A 17,609-nucleotide genomic window follows, 5' to 3' on the forward strand; every position below is an offset into this window, starting at 1 on the left:
GTGTTTATTTAATCATTTAGTCTCTAACGGAAACATGAAAGCAGACAGAACTTGTGCCAGTCTGCCAGCCTGACTGGATTTGCCACTCAGCCTTAATTTTCCTGCTTGGTGGCAGACAGAATAGCATGTACATGTAATCGAGGTTGACAGGGAACCAAACAAACTCTGATGGTGTTGTTATCTACTGACATTATGCCGTGAAAATCAACATTAAAGATAAAACAGAGCACTTGTCTGTAACTGGCTGAAGTTACACCGTTTGCAAAAGTTTGTTTTTGAAAGGTGACTGAAATGATGCGAGCATGTAACAAACGTAATTGTCTCCAGTTCATAGACTTCAGTCCCCAATTAGACTTCTTCTGAAGGCCTCCATGACACGGACCCATCAAACTAAACACAGAACAACAAAGATAAATCCTCACCAGTTCAATCTTCCTTCCCTAAGCCTGACACCAGGCGTCCACACAGTCACAGCACATGAGCAAAGACAACACAGCCTGCTGAAAATGAAATGAACCACTGCGTTTTCTGCAGGCAGGAGAATAAATTACAGAACAAAGGGGGATCATTAAATAATGCTCTATTTATTTAGCTTTAAAATAGTTTCTTTTTGTTCTACAGACATATTTTCAAGGAAGTCGAGGACTTGCAGAAGCGACAAAATAAACACCTTTTTTTTGTTAATTTAAAATACTGACAGTAAAATAAAACAAAAAAAAATAACAGAAGAGCGAGGCTAAATTACTGGTAATGAGGATAATATCTGACTTGAGGTTAAAGATGTGACCAAACATGCTATGTGCAACCATAGTCAGGCATCACTGCCCTTGTGTCTCTACCAAACCTCTATCACTAAAGACTTGAGTCTCACTAACAATTCATAATAATCCTTATTAACAATAGCAAAAAGGGATTTGTGCAAGCAGAAGTGATCTGGTAAAAAGACTTGTTACAGTGGTAGGTGCTTAAAGTGGAAAGAACTGGCCAAAAGGAAAACAATAATAAATCACATTGTACTTTTTGAACTTCTATCACCTCACCTCACAACAAATGTACTGACTTCCAAATGAAAAGATTTAGACTTACAGAGCAAAGACCGGAAGAAAATTCCAACGAAAAACATAAATTCCATTTAGACTTTGGTTTAGTTACTTATATTTAAAATTTCCCTTCCCTTCTGTGACCAGCAGAAGTAAAATAATTTGACTCTATAATTCTCAAACATAGTGTTGGAAAGTAGGCGTTATTCAATATGCAATAAAACAAATCTGAAGTGTTAGCACAGTTCAAGTTGGACGATTGATAAAAGATTTACCAGCCTGGCTGCTGTACTGCATGAAGACAAAAATAAGACCACAGGGGAGGAGAGCAAGCAGGCCCTGAGGATCAGGGTAAAAACAGTTCACACAGGAAAAGTGTCCTTTTTTTTTTCTTCTTTTTTTTTCTTTTAACGCCACAAACCCAACTCCACTTTTTTACTCTTTGTATATGTGTGCTAAATTCACATCTATTATTAAAATATTTATTGTTGAGATAGCAAAATCGACTTCTTTGTAAGGTAAAAGAATAAGCTTTATACGATACTAAAAGAAAATAGTGCACATTTCAAGGCATTCAGGCCATCTTGCTTTGCAGTATTCAATGGAAAAAAATGCATTTCCTCAGTTGTTATAAAGGGGTCCCCAGAGGTTTAAAGGTGTTTGCATCCACTCAGGATAAGCATGCAAACAATAAATGCACCCAGTCAGCACTGCAGGGTCATACATTCACTGATAACTACTACGTCACCTGGGACACTCGCAGACTCCTGACACAAAAATATGTCTATAAACAAAACATACGTAATTTCTATTGCCAATACACCACCACATATAGAAGTGCTGTGGTGGAGGTGAGTAGTATTATGTAGTGTGTTTGTAACAAGTGTGTTTGTACTTCCCCTAAATCTGGGTATATACCAGTGGTTTTCTGTTAAACAAAAAGGAAAAACTTTTTTTGTAATATGATAGTAACAGAAACAAGAACTGTGGTTTGATTAAAAGAGATTTTGGGAAATGCGCTCGTTTGCAGCTCCATGGAAATTTCATTATTTGGCGATTCTGGCGCCCCCTTTGGCCGAAAGTGGTATGAGCGCCACCGCCTTCCGCATGTTCTTTACAGAAGCGTTAAACACAGCTAGCGATGAGGTAATTAATCTATTGGTGTAAATATAATCATGCACATGTAAGCCTACAGCTAACAGGGTGCCCGGTAAAAGTAATTTTGTTAACATAACTGATTAATGTTATGATTTTGAAGGTACTGGTGGTGTGTGACGGCTTTAGAAATAGCTTAAATAGCAAATCATGTTGAAAATGGTATTGTTTGCTTATGTAGGTCATCTGGAGGCAACAGTGTTAAATTGAGATGGTTTCGTATGAAGCTACAATTAGCCGCAGATTAGATTAGCACAAGGACAGCAGCTCGCCTCGCACCAGCAATTAGACCCTTTTTTACACTTGTGTTTTGTACACATCGAACAAAATGAGACATAATGTGTTAATTAGAAAGCCTTCAAGGTGCTGGTAGGTGGATGTTGTTACCATTGGGCAGAACCAAGCTAGCTGTTCTGCTCTGCTTCCAGACATTGTGCTAAACTAAGCTGGCCAGCTGCTTTCTCTTGCCTTACTCTGTATTTAACCTTGAGAGAGGAAGACAGGTGAGTGGTATCAATATTTCTGGTTGAACTCTTGGCAAAAAGCCAGATTAAGCCCATTTCCCAAAACTTCAAACAATTACTTTTAGATAAATTAGAACCCTGGAGCATTAGACTGGACCTAGGCTGCACAGAGAATAGTAATGCAAAGCGATCCATGCAGACCGAGCTAAATGTGAAACCAGTGGTGAGACTTATGAAAACAAAACTGACCCTAGACATCAATCTATGGTCTACTGTACAACAGAACGTGTACCAGCTGCCATTTTTTTTTAAAATGCCGAATCAAGCCTGAAAAGATGTCATTCAGAGTCTGTAGTGAAGCAGGTCAACAGCTGTGTCATGATACTGACCTGCTCTCAAGCAGCAACGCAACGTTTTTCACTTTACAGCTCGCAAGCACGCAACACAAAACCACCTACATCTGTTCTCAATGGGTAAACTGAGGTATTAAAAGAAGGTAGGATATTGCTATCATTAACAGATCAAGTCACTCTTACGTAATTTTCCACCTGCGCTTGAAGTACTGTGCCATTTTTATTATAACTAAAGTCAGAGCTGAGGAGCCAACATCAGGGAATCACGTCAGTAGAATGGCTTTGATACATATGATTGTTTAACAGTAAGTTAAAAAACAAACAGTGCCCTGGAGCAGGAAGAGTCCATGAGCGGTTACAGGCGAGGCCGCAACTATAGGAAGGATTTCAGCCGTAACATGGAGGCAAGGCGAGAGGGATGAGAGGAAGAAACGAGGAGTCTTCAGTGTACATGTTGATTAAAGAAGGTATTTGTGTCCGGCATCCTCGTCCAGTGTGAGGTCCACCACTTCGGGAGGGGACACCCAGTTGGGCTGAGGGGAAACAGTAGTCCAGAGCTGTGGCTGATTTGTGCTGTTTAACTGCTCCACTGAGCTCTCCTTCCAGGAGGACAGACTCTTTATCACCCCGCCGCATGGGTGGGCACATCTGGAGTTAGAAAAAGACATTTAAAAAGTTGAAATCATTTTGTAACACCAGAGAGGAAGAGGAGAGGGGGCAATTCACACTGTCAGCAAAATGTTTTTTTTTTCCCCACTGCAAGTCTTTACCGTGCTTTCTCTTGCACTCCGACTATTTCCACCTCACTGTCAGAGGAAGCAATGTTAATCTGGCCCTTGTTGTGTTGAGAACTTTCCTTGTGCGACAGCTCTGCCTCCACGTGGCCTGAAACAAACGAGAGGAACAGAGTCACACATTGTGAGGAGGACTGGAGCAGCAGAGAGCTTCAGGCCTCGCTGACACATAAAGACTGCAGCTGCTTTGACACAGACAAGAACAAAACAATGATGACTCTGACAGTTGGGTATAAAAAGCTGGCTGGATAGCAGGGACTGACACATTGGACAGAACATAAATTGTGAACTTTATGTTCATGTTTCGACAATGCCGGCTAGTCAGTTGCAAAAGGTCAATTCTGTTGTCTTGAAGCAAGGAGGAAAGACTTTTTTCAAAGCACCAAATGTAAGCTGGTAGGATGAAGGCAGCTGTACTTCAAAGGCGTCTTGCTGAGATAAAAAAAAAAAAAAGACCATTTTCCCCACATAGCACATTGCTTACTGGTGACACCCATGCCTCTAAATGTCCTGTCTTCACTGAGAGGAGTGGAAATGATCAGTTTTGGATTTACCGGGTTTGTAACTGACCTGAGATAGAGCTCAGAGCTCTTATACACCCAGAGTGAGCTGCCATATCCTGGCCTCTGTGTGTTTTTAGCTCATGCTTTATCACCGTGGGCCGGACTGTCTCCACACTCATACTCTCCTGGTTAGAATCAGTGTCTGAAATATCATAGTGACCCACTACTGGAGGCCCGTCTGCAGAAAACAAAGAAAACACTTCATTATTCAAATCATGCCTGGGAATAGTAGGAACTGGACACTGCATCCATAGCTCTACTTGCAGAAACAAGGAAAACAAACTATATTTCCCGCAGATAGTGAAGTAAAACATGTTGGGCTCATTAAGCTTGATAGCTCTAATATCATGAACCGTTATAGAAACCCTCCAGGTTTTCAAAGCTACACTAGCGATGCGTTTCTCTTATAACCGGGGTTGTGTTTGCAGTGTATCAATAAATCTTTTGCAGCAGCTTTTTTTTTCTCTCCATTTATTGCTTTTAAAATAACAGCCATTCACATAAAAACTACACTAGAATACAGTCATTACAAAACACTTTCAAAATGATCTTACTCAGTGAATGAAATGTAGTGGGGTGTAATAAAAAGCCAAACAATAGATTAGTAACTCTGTGGAAGAGCAGGTACAGGTATCTTTGTTCTACCCTGTAAAAGAAGTCCCTGGGAGAGAGAGAAAGAGACACACACACACACACTGCTATCCAGACATGTCTGTGGGTGTGTGTGAGGGGGTTTGTCTGGACAGCATGTACTATGAGAGAGAACGCTGCCTATGAATAGCTGATTGGGCTGAAATAGGCAGGTACCAGGGTTACCGGAGAAACCGAGGGCTTGCCAATGTAAAGGCCATTTACTAGAGATAGAAAAAGGACTCATGTAAACCAGGATTATCTCTTTGGTAAACAATGGACTGTCCTTAGTGTTTGATTCTAATGCACACCGTTTGTGATTGTATGCACAAGGCTCCCTTTAACTGTTGTGGATAAAAAAAACAGTTGATTTAAAGGTAATTTCAGTCGTGACAAATGCAGGACAGCAGTCGTTGGGAGTAATTATGCACCATGAAACAAAGACAATTTTTTTTTTTTTTTTTTTTTTTAACACAATTTGAAACAAAACCATTAGGCTAAGAGAAAACAACCAAATAGATAAAAATGTTCAGTCGGTCACCATTTATCAGCATAAGCAAAGCTGCACCTTGCACACATGCTGCTGATGAAAACTAATTTGGCCTTGCACATTCTAGTTACTAATATAATCACATGCAAACAGGTGGGAGAACTTTCCTTCCAGCTTTCAGTTATGTCAAACTGACAGTCATGGGGCTACATATACACATACAGAAAATGTAACACTCTTTTTTTTTTTTCTTAAACATCCTAACTATAAATATGATTAGGCCTGTGATGGTTAGATAGTGTTGACAGCGTTAAGAACCGTGACACTATGGTCATTTACATCAGCAAAAGGAGTTCGAGGAGAGGGTTGAGGAGTGTTTCCACCTCAAAAGACCACAGGATCTGAACCAGAGAAGGCCACTTGATCTCTAAGTTTTAGGAAATTGGTAAACATTGCCATGCACCATACTGCAGCTGTATTACTGCAGTACATTTTTTAGTTTGATGCCTGGATTTTTTTTGTTTAAAGTCAAGCTGCGGAAACACACGGTGCCTTTGTGGAGACACAGGCCGAGCTGGCAGACCAGTGCATAACTAAAGATAAACTAGGCGAGTATTATGTGAGTGAAGATTTGAAGCTCTTGACATTGCAGCCAGTAACCACAACGTAGGAACCCATGCCTTATCTGATGTCCATAATCTATACATAGGCTACTAAAAATAAACATTGGGAGTTGTTCCTCCCTCACTAGTTTCTTGTTTCTGCACAAAGGCAGTGATAGCAGCAAATGTAACAGAAAGGCAAACATTTAAAATGTAAACTTCTAATCTAAGTATGTAATAGGATCCTAAAAAGCAAGAAATCGTGTAGGTTAGTATATGTGTGTTTATATTTATAGGCAAATCTGTGTTTTTAAATGTTTTGATGTTAGTAAAGCTATGCCACCAAAATAAAGGTTGTCACAAGATTTTAAAAGTCATGAACCATTTACAAGCAAAGTGCAAACAGTTCAGTAGGAAGAAGAGTAATGCAGAGTGTTGAACCTAATTTCTAAAGTAATAGTACTATGATGCTCTATTGTTCCCAGCATGAAGTTAGAATGACAAGGCACATGCTATTAAGCAGCAGCACGCCACATAGCACTGTCATGATGGCTGCCCAGGTGCTGTAATGCACATTCTGTACGAATGACATACTCAGCTACTGTGTGTGTGTGTGTGTGTGTGTGTGTGTGTGTGTGTGTGTGTGTGTGTGTACAGCTGGTCAACAAAAACAAACAAGCCATACATTAAGCATTACAATAAGAGCCCTGACTCAACAGTCTATTGAGATTTGCCCTGTGTCTGTGTCACAGATGCTGCAGAAATCAAACAGGTGAGCTGAATTATTCTGAATGTCACATCTCACAGTGATTCAGTGCCAGCAGGTGCGCCAGGCCTCAGGTCTGCACACAGTCAAGTCCAAATGACCAGCTCAGGCCCAGCTGCTGTTGATGGTATATCTGTTTAGTGACCTCATATCATTTACCTATATCAATACCCACTGCCATGCTTTCTGCATCCACACTTGGTAAGATCAAAGACCGAGGAGTGAAGTAGAAGTTTAATCTAAACATTCAAGAGACCAGGGTCTGGAACACCTAGATTTCCATTCTGAGTGACTACTTCAGGTAGGATGTTGTTGTTTATGGGGGTGGGAGTGAGACTGTTGTTCTCTCGTGCCAAATTGTAGGCAGCCATCGTCTCAGCAGACTCCGACGAGGGCAAATAGGAACTGGGCGGGGACGGACGTCCTCCCTGGGGGTGCTGCCCATCACTTGAGCGTTTGGACGAGTCGTTGTCCGAGTCGAGGTGTGCAAGCTTTTCCATCCAGATGCGGAAGCGCTCCTCAGTCTGTCGCTGCATCACAGCAAAGCGCGTCATGGCCTCCTCCAGAACACTGCCGATGCCGTTCCTGTCCCACGTACTGGTGTCCAGCAGCCCATGAATCTGGGCGCCCACTCTGGATCTCTCCGATGCACGTCTGAAGCCAGCTTTAAAGACATTGAGGCCAAGCCATAAGAAAATACAGTAGCACGTTCATGCTTCGGAGGTGGACTTTTGTATTAAAAGAGAAAATGAGTTTGTTTTTGGTTACGTGCAGATCGACTCTTTCATGCTGATGGACTACATCATGCAGTTGTAGCACTCAAATCTGTGTGCGGAATGTAAAAATGGTTGAAAACATTTCATGTAGCACGGATCCCTAATGTAAGAAGACTGGATGTCTCGGGCGACTGATTCAGTGACTGCGTTGGAGAAGGTGTTAACTGGAAAGACTTAGGGTAAATGCACCCATTTCTGGCAAATTCATTACAAACCTACGATAAAGCAACAAACTACATTTTCTACTAAAATTAATCATATCTGTAAAATGTATGGTAGTGTTAGTATCAGCCAAACAGGCCCCTTCTATAATACCACTATAGAAACAAAAATGGGACTACATAAGGTGGTTCCATAGTAACAACTGATTTAAACAGAGACCTTGACAACACATGCTTAATTCTGAACTTCATGGAAAAGAAAAACTGCCGACCAGAACAAGCACAACATGTTATATTCTAACAAATACAATGAAAAAAAGATCAGCCTAAACACCAACAGCAGCAGGCCTGAAAATACCACCCTGAAGCAACTTACAGAAAACTCAACTCACCAAAGAGATTTCTACAACCATCTGAAAACAATACGTATACTGAGGAAATAAAAACCGGGCCAGTGTGCCATCCATACAGTCACTGTGTTTATTCCTATTAGATACTTCTGTGCTTGAGTTTTGTCTATAACTTGCAGCCATCCTCAGTCAGAGCAGTATGTGCATTAATATTTTGTAGTGTGTTGCATAAGAGCTATCTGACTCAAGGTTGCTACACAACCCATTACATGGAAGAGAACCACCTGTTTGCAATTCTAAAAAAGCTTCATCGCCTCCTGTGTAGGCAGAGTGAAGTGCTCAACAGACCTGAGGAATATTCACAAGCTTCAGTCGGAGAAAGAAAAGCAGGATATCCTAAATGAGTCTTGGAACTTCGACTAGCACAGTGACATCACACATCATTGTCTATTTACAGCAAAGGCTGGGGATATAAATGGCTCACTTGTTGAATTGCAGAATTCACAATTTAGGTTAGATTAGCACAGCTCCGTTTGTATCAGTCCATGAGTTGAAAAATGCCCACTAGACTTCCACAGCATGCAAACGATGAGACTAAGTTCCAACAAAACATATGTTGTCGTACTGCAAGTGACTGGGCATGGGCCCTTCTAAAACATACAGTCTGTGTGTCTACAGACAGGGTGAATGAAGACAGGTGATGAGTGAGAAAACAACCCAAACAAAAAAGAAGAAAAAAAGACAGTGATTTATAGACTGAACACAAACAAAACAGTGTTTGTACTGATGTGATGTTGTAAAAACTTTCTACAGTCCCAATACATTATTAATATATGTAGCAAGTGAAAAGTTTGCTTTGCCTGAAAATTTAAAGTGATGCAGGCAACCTTATTGTTCAGCTCTGTGTTTGACTCTGAAGGCTAATCATCTTAGATCGTCAAGCTGTGGATCTATTAAGTTTTTCTGTTACTATGTGACAGCCTTTACATGGGATATCTAAGTGGGAGTTACAATTACCCTGAGCAGTGTTAAGACTACTGTGCTATAAGCGTGTTTAGTGAACATGGGATGTTACCTGAAATATCTGTCTTGATTGTCTTGCTACCTCCTGAAGTGTCATCATCGTCGTCCTCAGAGGAGCTGGTGCTGGAGTCACACGTGAGCTCGCTGTCGCTCGTACTGCTGTCCTGCAGCAGGTTATACTTCTTCCGTGCTGCTGCCTCTCGTTTCTGCCTCAGCAAACGCATTCGCTCCTTGTGTTTCTGGCTCCGGTGACCTTTCACTTTAGCCAACTTTCCGTTGGTTTGTTTTTCCTGCCCTCCTGCTGCTACCATAGTGGGCTGGCAGCGGTTTTTCTTTGCAGCCATTGCATTAGGGGGCATCTCACTCTCCGAACGTGACCGCCGAGACTTCCTCCCCCCTGCGCCCGTGGCAGATGTTTGTCTCCCTGTTGCCTGCCCGGGATCATTTGCAGCTTCCATGCTGCCCCCCTCCTCTGCTCCTACACGAGGAGCAGCACCTTCTTCCCCTGAGGACAGTGTGTCTGAGTCAGCAAGGTGGCCACTGGATGAAGGGGAGAGCATGCAGGGGTTTGAGGAGTCACTCTCATAGATATGACGAGATACAGGCTTGTCACTCCCTGTGGAGGCGTGCTGGGACTCTGGGGAGTCTCTGCGGAGCTCCTGCATCAGGCATGGCATGGAGAGGAGACTCTGCTCACCCTCTGTATTCAAGGGGCTGTCTCCCTCTTTTTCCCTCAGTGGTGAGCTGGTACTGGTGGTGGCCTCTGTTTTCAGATGGTCATCCTGCTCTCCCTGAGCAGACGTTGTGGCTGATTGTGCTTCATCAAGGCACTCTAGGGGGCACTCAGCATCCACAAATTCCTCTGCCTTCTCTGAATCAGCCATCTTCATGCTATTAAAGCCCAGAGCCCAAAGGTCCAACAAACATGGACCAATGTGCCTGGACTGGAGCTCACCTGCTGGGATGACAAAAACATACCACCAATTACAATTCACAGTTAGAATGAGAGCAACATGTACAACTGAGCAAGAGACATCAGGAAGCATAGGGCGTGATGTCTATATTTTCACAAATGGCAAGAATCGTTAGCGTTGCCAGTTTGGCTTTCTGCATCTGAGGAGAGTACCTCAAATATAATGTGTGGAATAAATCACATCATATTATAAGTGATAAACCACAGAGTTAGCACCAAGGTATACCATTACTTCGATTAGTCATTTTACAGTATTTATGTGCAATATTAAATATAGTGGAAACATGTAGATCTACAGTTCTGCTATATAGATAAAGACTGGTGGCATGTTCAAGCTTTCTCATCCCTTTTTCCAAACTTGTGAGGCTTTAATCTTATTTTGAACATTTTGTACTGGTTTAACATGCTGCATGACTGCTGACTGTTCGGGTATCGGAAACATCAGACAACCTCGTTCAACTTGATGCAACAATTTGGCCAGAGAGAAATTCCAGTAACGACATTGCTGGTATGCACTTTGAGTGCGAAGACGTTACTTCACTTTGATTTTTGTTCAACTTTTACATCTCACACAAACGGAGAATGCTTTCATGGTAGCCTGTTTAAAATCCCCAGTCCCGCTGAAGTAACTGCGTTTAAAATGCGAAATTTAATGGTGATCATTCGTGACTTTAACGTTAGTTAGTTGGTCTGTGGTTAGCTGAGGCTAACACGGACTCGGGTCCAGACAGTTACTTTTAGCTGCGTAGTGAAGCTAACCTCGGTCATAACCTTAAGCTCAAAAACTTGGCGAGAAAAAGACGACTAGTCATAGGAACACTTTCGGGTTGCAGGGCAGCTGCCCTGCAAGAGTCTATAAATGGAAGCAGTATCTGTCCACCCAGAGGCGTAACAAGCAGGATAATGTCAGCAGCTAAAGCTACGAGCTAACGCTAGCTCAGTCAAAGCGATAGCCAACTTAGCATTTAAAAACGGCTGCGCTAGTTGTAACTTACCGCGGCGTTAGTTGTACTCTTCTTTTCCCAGTGTCAGACTTTTCGACATCTTCGGCAATTTAGAGCCTCTCTGTTTTGCGATGCATAAACAGTGCTCTGATAAATGCACTTTATTAATTTACGACTTGGAAGAATCTGAATGTGTTTTGGCGCAGTGTGCTCGCAGCTTCGCGAGCTCTGTTAGCCGTTAACAGTTAGCTGTATGTTTATTTTAAAATGTCTCCATCATGGCCGCCCGTCTCTACAAAGCTACGTGCGCCACTTCCGGCCTTTTGTTCCCGGTCGCGCGCCCCCGTGGGTCGAGAGTTAGTACTACAGCCCTGACAAATCCAGTCATACCTAAGCAATGGTGAAGATACTGTGTCAAAGTATGACTTTGGTAAAATGAAAATCACCCATACTAATAGAACTTGAGTAAAAGTTTTCAAAAATGATATTAAATGTAGAATGATTAACTGTTAAAAAGTAACTAACGTTCATTTTCTGGCAATAAACCTTCTTAAGTGTTAAAGCACAAGTAAAGTTAAATTTTATATTCCAACACCCTATAGTATATCTTGGTTAAATTAACATCAGAGGGCACCTGTGGCAAAAATGAGCTGCTGTGCACAATATTTTTACTGAACTTTACTGTGTTATTAGCCCCAGATTTGCTGTTTGGTAATTAGATCAGACACAAATTAATCTAGAAGAGAGGGATTCCTCCTCTGTGGCTCTTTGTGAGTTTTCCTCCAAATTTTCCCGTTTATTTTTTTTTTTTCGTTTTATTTTTTTTTCCAATATGGCAAGTATTTCCTCACTTGAATCGAGGGTCTAAGGACAGAGGATGTTCACCAAACAGATTGTAAAATTGATTTGATTTGATTTGATTCAACTAAATTTAACAAGTGGACAATGCTATGAAGTAAATACATGACTTAATCGTATTCACATTTTAATTATGTTATTAAATATCTATCTGTGTAAGATCGAATAATGTGGAATAGAATTTGGGTGTATTAAATATTTATTTCACTGGATGCTTTTTTATTCCTTTTGACAATATTATACTTCATAGCATTTTGAAAAGGGAAATTAAAAGAAAAGAAAATAATTCAAAATAAAATAAAAGAAAGAGAAGTAGTACTTTATTTTGAAGTACTTCCGGGTCACTGTGACCTTTCTACGGCTCGTCTCCGTGTCCGCCATCCTTCTCTCTCCGCTCCGGAGCAGGACAGATTGAGCAGGACATCAACATGCTGTCTGTACGCGTCGCAGCGGCCCTCGCCCGGGCACTACCTCGCCGGGCTGGATTTGTAAGCACCTTTAAATTCTTCGTGTGTCGATATGTGTCGAGTTTCTTCACTTAATCCTGACTTAATTTCAGTTAAAGCGCCGCGGCGGTGTTGTGCACGCACACGTCTTTGCACCGGAGGACACCGGGCCCTTCACAGAAGTTAGCTAGCTAGTTCCCACATTTGTGGCTGACAAGACGAAAACCACCCACCCACTAAACAGTACATTGCATTATTAACAGTGACCTCACGATTAAATTAACCTTTTCATCTGTGTGCTATGGTGCTAATGCATTACCAGCGCACATGACTAAGCTAAAGTGCAGCAGTGACGAATGTAATTTGGTAGTGAAGGTCAGGTTTGTTTCACTCCGCATGCTGGCTTTCACTGCAAGTGCCAAGATTTGCAAAGTTGATTGCAATTATGGGGCGATATGGACCTTTATCTCATTCATTTCTGCCAGATATAACATTTCGTGCCAAACTATTAGCTGTTAGTGCAGACTGTCCTGTGACTCTGCAGAATGAGCGACCCAGGGACCGTCTCAAAATGTTTCATGATTTGGTAGAAGGATTGTCCACATACAGAGTTTAGCTAGTTGTGAAGCTATTTCTATAAATCTTCAATGACAAATAACAGTCTACAGCTCTGCTTCCTGTCCAGATAATTGCTAGTAATGACCTATGGCGTTTTTTTTTTTTAAACTTATTTATTTATTTATTTTTATTTAACACAGGACAAACGTTAAAACATTACTGACATCAGTACTCACACGTTTAGGTGATTTAGTAACACTTACATTTTTGGTTCACGTTGTGTCAATAAAGTGAAACTAAGTATTTTTGATTACCTCAGAGAAACAGTCACAGCGCAGGAAATGAGATTAGTTATTAGGGATGTTAGTGATCCATCGCTCGTATGTTGTCTATTCTGATTTTTTTTCATCAATTATGGATAGTGTCTGTGGCTTTCTAATGAAAAACATCTCAAAGGCAGCCAGCCATCTATTGAAAATATTTAAAATTTGCATCCCTACTCGTAATACATGAAAGGCACATGCTGGCTATAATTGCGTTGCCCCTCTTACTACTGTGACAAAGTCTAGAAAAAAATCATTGAAACGCCTTTCAGTTATAATTCAACAGAAACAGCATCTGAACCTGCAGCCTCAAAATTACCACGAAGTTCAACCAATGTCTCCCTTTAACAGTTTAAACAAAAAATTAAACATTGTAAAACGGGGTAATTTTTTGTTGTTTATTTTCTGATAAAAGTGTGTGATTAAATAGAAAAAGCAGCACTAACTTCCTGTGGATAATACTGATATATGTGGTTGCTGTCTTTAAGGTATCAAAGAACGTTGCTGCAGCATGTGTAGGAGCCAAGAATCTACACACCGCTCGTCCATGGCTGCAGAAAACAGGTGAGTGTGTTGCAAGAAACCTTTATTAACCTGTTGCTTAGTTACCCAACAGGGTTTTCAAACCTGTTAATTAGTGGACCTTTATGAATAACACTTTACAACCGTTAAAGGCACAGCCGAGGTGTCGTCCATCCTGGAGGAGAAGATCCTGGGAGCTGACACCAGTGCCGACCTGGAGGAGACCGGTCGTGTGCTGTCCATCGGTGATGGTATCGCCAGAGTGTACGGTCTGAGGAACGTGCAGGCTGAGGAGATGGTGGAGTTCTCCTCTGGGCTGAAGGTGAGACTGATGATACCACAGATCGCTACTGCTACAATTTGAATGTTTTTAGTAGAGTAAAAGCTATTTTGTTAAAGGTAATTGGCAAGTGGCCATTTTCTCTACTGTCTGAGAAACTGCTGTCGGTGTTCCTTTGGTAGAGATCATAGGCACTGCCTCTGAATGGTAGTGACTGTTGTTTCTTCTCTTTTCCAGGGCATGTCTCTGAACTTGGAGCCCGACAATGTTGGTGTTGTGGTGTTCGGTAACGACAAGCTCATCAAGGAGGGAGACATTGTCAAGAGAACAGGCGCTATTGTAGATGTCCCTGTCGGTGAAGAGCTTCTGGGCCGCGTCGTTGATGCTTTGGGAAATGCTATTGATGGAAAGGTACATGATGATTATGAGATAAATAATTATATTTCTTTGCACTTAACACTTTAATATGAAAGATGGATAAATATATACATAGATAAGATGGGATAAAATAAATGGTAGATTTGAACCAATAAGGAGAAAAGATGGTCCCTGCATAGCAATACCCACACTATCTTACTCCCAGTACGAATTATGTAAAATGTAGTTTGCCAAAAATATCTGGATGTTGCACTGCATCTGGTCGGTCATTGTGGTATGCAAACCCTGTGCTTTTCCCGCTATTCTGGCCCTCAATCCTCTGCACAGCGGAAGATACGCCTCATGCATCACGGTGTGTGACAGACACTGCAGTGACAGATGACAGCAAGTGCAAATACTTTTTATTTTGTCCACCAAGTTACGCACTAAGGCTGCGACGGATATAGGACAAGGGTCAAAGTTCATGGCACACCATCAAATTGGTATGTCCCAATTGTATGTATACTGCTTGGAACAGTATATACTCTTAAAGGGCAGCTGCTGTACGTATTCAAAGTAAAAAGAAAAAGTATGTGATTCGAAGTGCAGAAATTTCTCTCTCTTTCAAAAATTTTTCCATTAATTAAAAACATTTTTATTTTTCCTGCAAGGAGCCCTGAATCATCCTCAAAGGTTATGTCAGAGATTCATGCAATCAAGTTGTTGATCATCCAGAGATATGCAGCTGGGGATCATCTGCATAGCTATGAATATTAATGTTTAGGCTGAAAGACAAAATTCATTTGCCAGGCTAGTTTGTCTTCTAATTTAATGGCTTGTTTTCATACATTTCCATCTCTTATAGAGTGGCTTTACAGTATCAGGCCCTTTTGATTGAATAATTTACTAGCCACGAGAGAAGTTCTGTGGTGCTGCTTCTGAACTTTTTGTTCCTCTGCGTACCTCACAGGGCCCCCTTGGTGCTAGCACCCGCAGGCGCGTGGGTCTGAAGGCCCCAGGCATCATCCCCCGTATCTCTGTGAGGGAGCCAATGCAGACTGGCATCAAAGCCGTGGACAGTTTGGTCCCCATCGGCCGTGGACAGCGTGAGCTCATCATTGGCGACAGGCAGACAGGGTAAGAGGACTCTGCTCAAAGGGAATAGTTGAACACATGACTGCTTCTGATGTTGTTCCTAGTGCCACTGAAATGCTGTCAGATTATTTTTTTCCCCTCTGTCACTGCAATGTAAGGTGATGTCCTGGTTTAACTTTTTTTATGAACTAAAAATGGAGAGCATTGAACTGATGTACAACATTTATGTTGCAGCAAAACTGCCATTGCCATCGACACAATCATCAACCAGAAACGCTTCAACGAGGGAACTGATGAGAAGAAGAAGCTGTACTGCATCTACGTCGCCATTGGCCAGAAGAGATCCACAGTGGCTCAGCTGGTGAAGAGGCTGACTGATGCGGATGCCATGAAGTACACCATCGTGGTGTCTGCTACTGCCTCTGATGCTGCTCCCCTGCAGTACCTGGCTCCCTACTCCGGCTGCTCCATGGGCGAGTACTTCAGAGACAACGGAAAGCACGCCCTGATCATCTACGACGATCTGTCCAAGCAGGTGAGATGGAGATTTAAAACGAAGAATTCCAGTCATTGAGGTAAATTTGCAGATAAACTCAACTTGATGTGGTATCTCTCTGCAGGCCGTTGCCTACCGTCAGATGTCCCTGCTGCTCCGTCGTCCCCCCGGCCGTGAGGCTTACCCCGGAGACGTCTTCTACTTGCATTCCCGTCTGCTGGAGAGAGCTGCTAAGATGAACGACAACTTCGGCGGCGGCTCCCTCACGGCCCTTCCCGTTATCGAGACGCAGGCTGGTGATGTGTCGGCCTACATTCCAACCAACGTCATCTCCATCACAGACGGACAGGTGAGTGTGTGTGACTCGCTCCAGCCCAATTTAAAATCCTGAACCAGTCACTAAAAGCTGTTCTCTCACTCAGATCTTCTTGGAGACTGAGCTGTTCTACAAGGGTATTCGTCCAGCCATCAACGTCGGTCTGTCTGTGTCCCGTGTCGGATCTGCTGCCCAGACCAGGGCCATGAAGCAGGTTAGTCTTCCTTGTAATTACCCATCTGCCCAATTCTGTCACGTTGAACGACTTTGATTCTGATATGTCGATTTCTGGCAATCATCAGGTGGCTGGTACCATGAAACTGGAGCTGGCCCAGTACCGTGAGGTGGCTGCCTTCGCTCAGTTCGGTTCTGATCTGGATGCCGCCACTCAGCAGCTGCTGAACCGTGGTGTTCGTCTGACTGAGCTCCTTAAACAGGGGCAATACTGTGAGTACATACATGTAGGATTACGTTGCCATCAGTAGGTATCTTTTTAAGAAAATGTCTCCATTCTACAGTTGTCTTATGTATCGTGACCGTATGCTTTCAGCTCCAATGGCCATTGAAGAACAGGTAACAGTCATTTACGCTGGTGTGAGGGGACACCTGGACAAAATGGAGCCTAGCAAGATCACCAAGTTCGAGAAGGCCTTCCTGCAGCACATCCTGAGCCAGCACCAAGACCTGCTGTCAGCCATTAAGTAAGTCGGAGAGCTTCTCATCAACAGCATGTGATTTGACATTTTTGCGTCTATGTATTTTTAACCAAACTTTTCTTTGATTGCAGGGCCGACGGCAAAATCTCTGAGGCATCCGATGCTAAACTCAAGCAAATAGTGTTGACTTTCCTCTCCAGCTTTGAGTAAAGTGATACTTTTTGATCTGGTTGTTTTCATGTCTTCATAGTGCATCGTCAGTTATACTTTCTATGAACAATTCAAGTGGCACTTGATCTTTCATGTACAGATATCTCAGAACAGAGAATAAAATATTCCAACTAGTTGACAAGATTGTCTCATTGTATTTGGAGCGCTGTTGGGTCGCTTTCTGTTTTGATTTACCCTGATGATGAATCTATTATGTTGACTCTCACCAGTATTTTGAGTTCATACTGATGCAGTGAAACCAATTCTGATGGTGTGCACAGCCACAACAAACTATTTGCAAATCAAATTCCTCCTTATTTGTTGAGCACAACCATTAGGTTGTGCTGCTGTTTTTCAATGCTGTGTATAACCTGCCTTTTTATAACTGCAATTCAGATCAATTAACCA

General features: G+C 42.2%; 2 protein-coding genes across 5 annotated transcripts; one reads left to right on the forward strand and one right to left on the reverse strand.

The window, feature by feature from the left end:
* Nucleotides 1-563: 563 nt before the first annotated feature.
* Nucleotides 564-11,388, reverse strand: c12h18orf25 (chromosome 12 C18orf25 homolog). 4 transcript variants are annotated; one of them, XM_037117645.1, is made up of 5 exons: nt 11,136-11,385; nt 9,220-10,122; nt 4,377-4,547; nt 3,783-3,897; nt 564-3,660 (listed from the first exon to the last, which is right to left on the reverse strand). In XM_037117645.1, exons 2-5 carry the CDS (start codon nt 10,055-10,057, stop codon nt 3,471-3,473), a joined length of 1,314 nt encoding a protein of 437 aa, XP_036973540.1. In that variant the 5' UTR covers nt 10,058-10,122; nt 11,136-11,385; the 3' UTR covers nt 564-3,470. The 4 variants fall into 4 exon arrangements, with proteins under 4 accessions (XP_036973540.1, XP_036973539.1, XP_036973542.1 ...); XM_037117644.1 differs by having other exon boundaries at nt 9,220-10,125; XM_037117647.1 differs by lacking the exon at nt 4,377-4,547 and having other exon boundaries at nt 9,220-10,125.
* Nucleotides 11,389-12,276: 888 nt separating this feature from the next.
* atp5fa1 (ATP synthase F1 subunit alpha) lies at nt 12,277-17,343 on the forward strand. The gene is made up of 11 exons (XM_037117643.1): nt 12,277-12,430; nt 13,758-13,833; nt 13,944-14,113; nt 14,309-14,482; nt 15,399-15,565; nt 15,758-16,058; nt 16,144-16,368; nt 16,442-16,549; nt 16,638-16,782; nt 16,886-17,036; nt 17,123-17,343. Exons 1-11 carry the CDS (start codon nt 12,371-12,373, stop codon nt 17,199-17,201), a joined length of 1,656 nt encoding a protein of 551 aa, XP_036973538.1. The 5' UTR covers nt 12,277-12,370; the 3' UTR covers nt 17,202-17,343.
* Nucleotides 17,344-17,609: the final 266 nt, after the last annotated feature.

This window comes from Acanthopagrus latus, chromosome 12 (assembly GCF_904848185.1).
Source record: "Acanthopagrus latus isolate v.2019 chromosome 12, fAcaLat1.1, whole genome shotgun sequence".
Taxonomy (NCBI): domain Eukaryota; kingdom Metazoa; phylum Chordata; class Actinopteri; order Spariformes; family Sparidae; genus Acanthopagrus; species Acanthopagrus latus.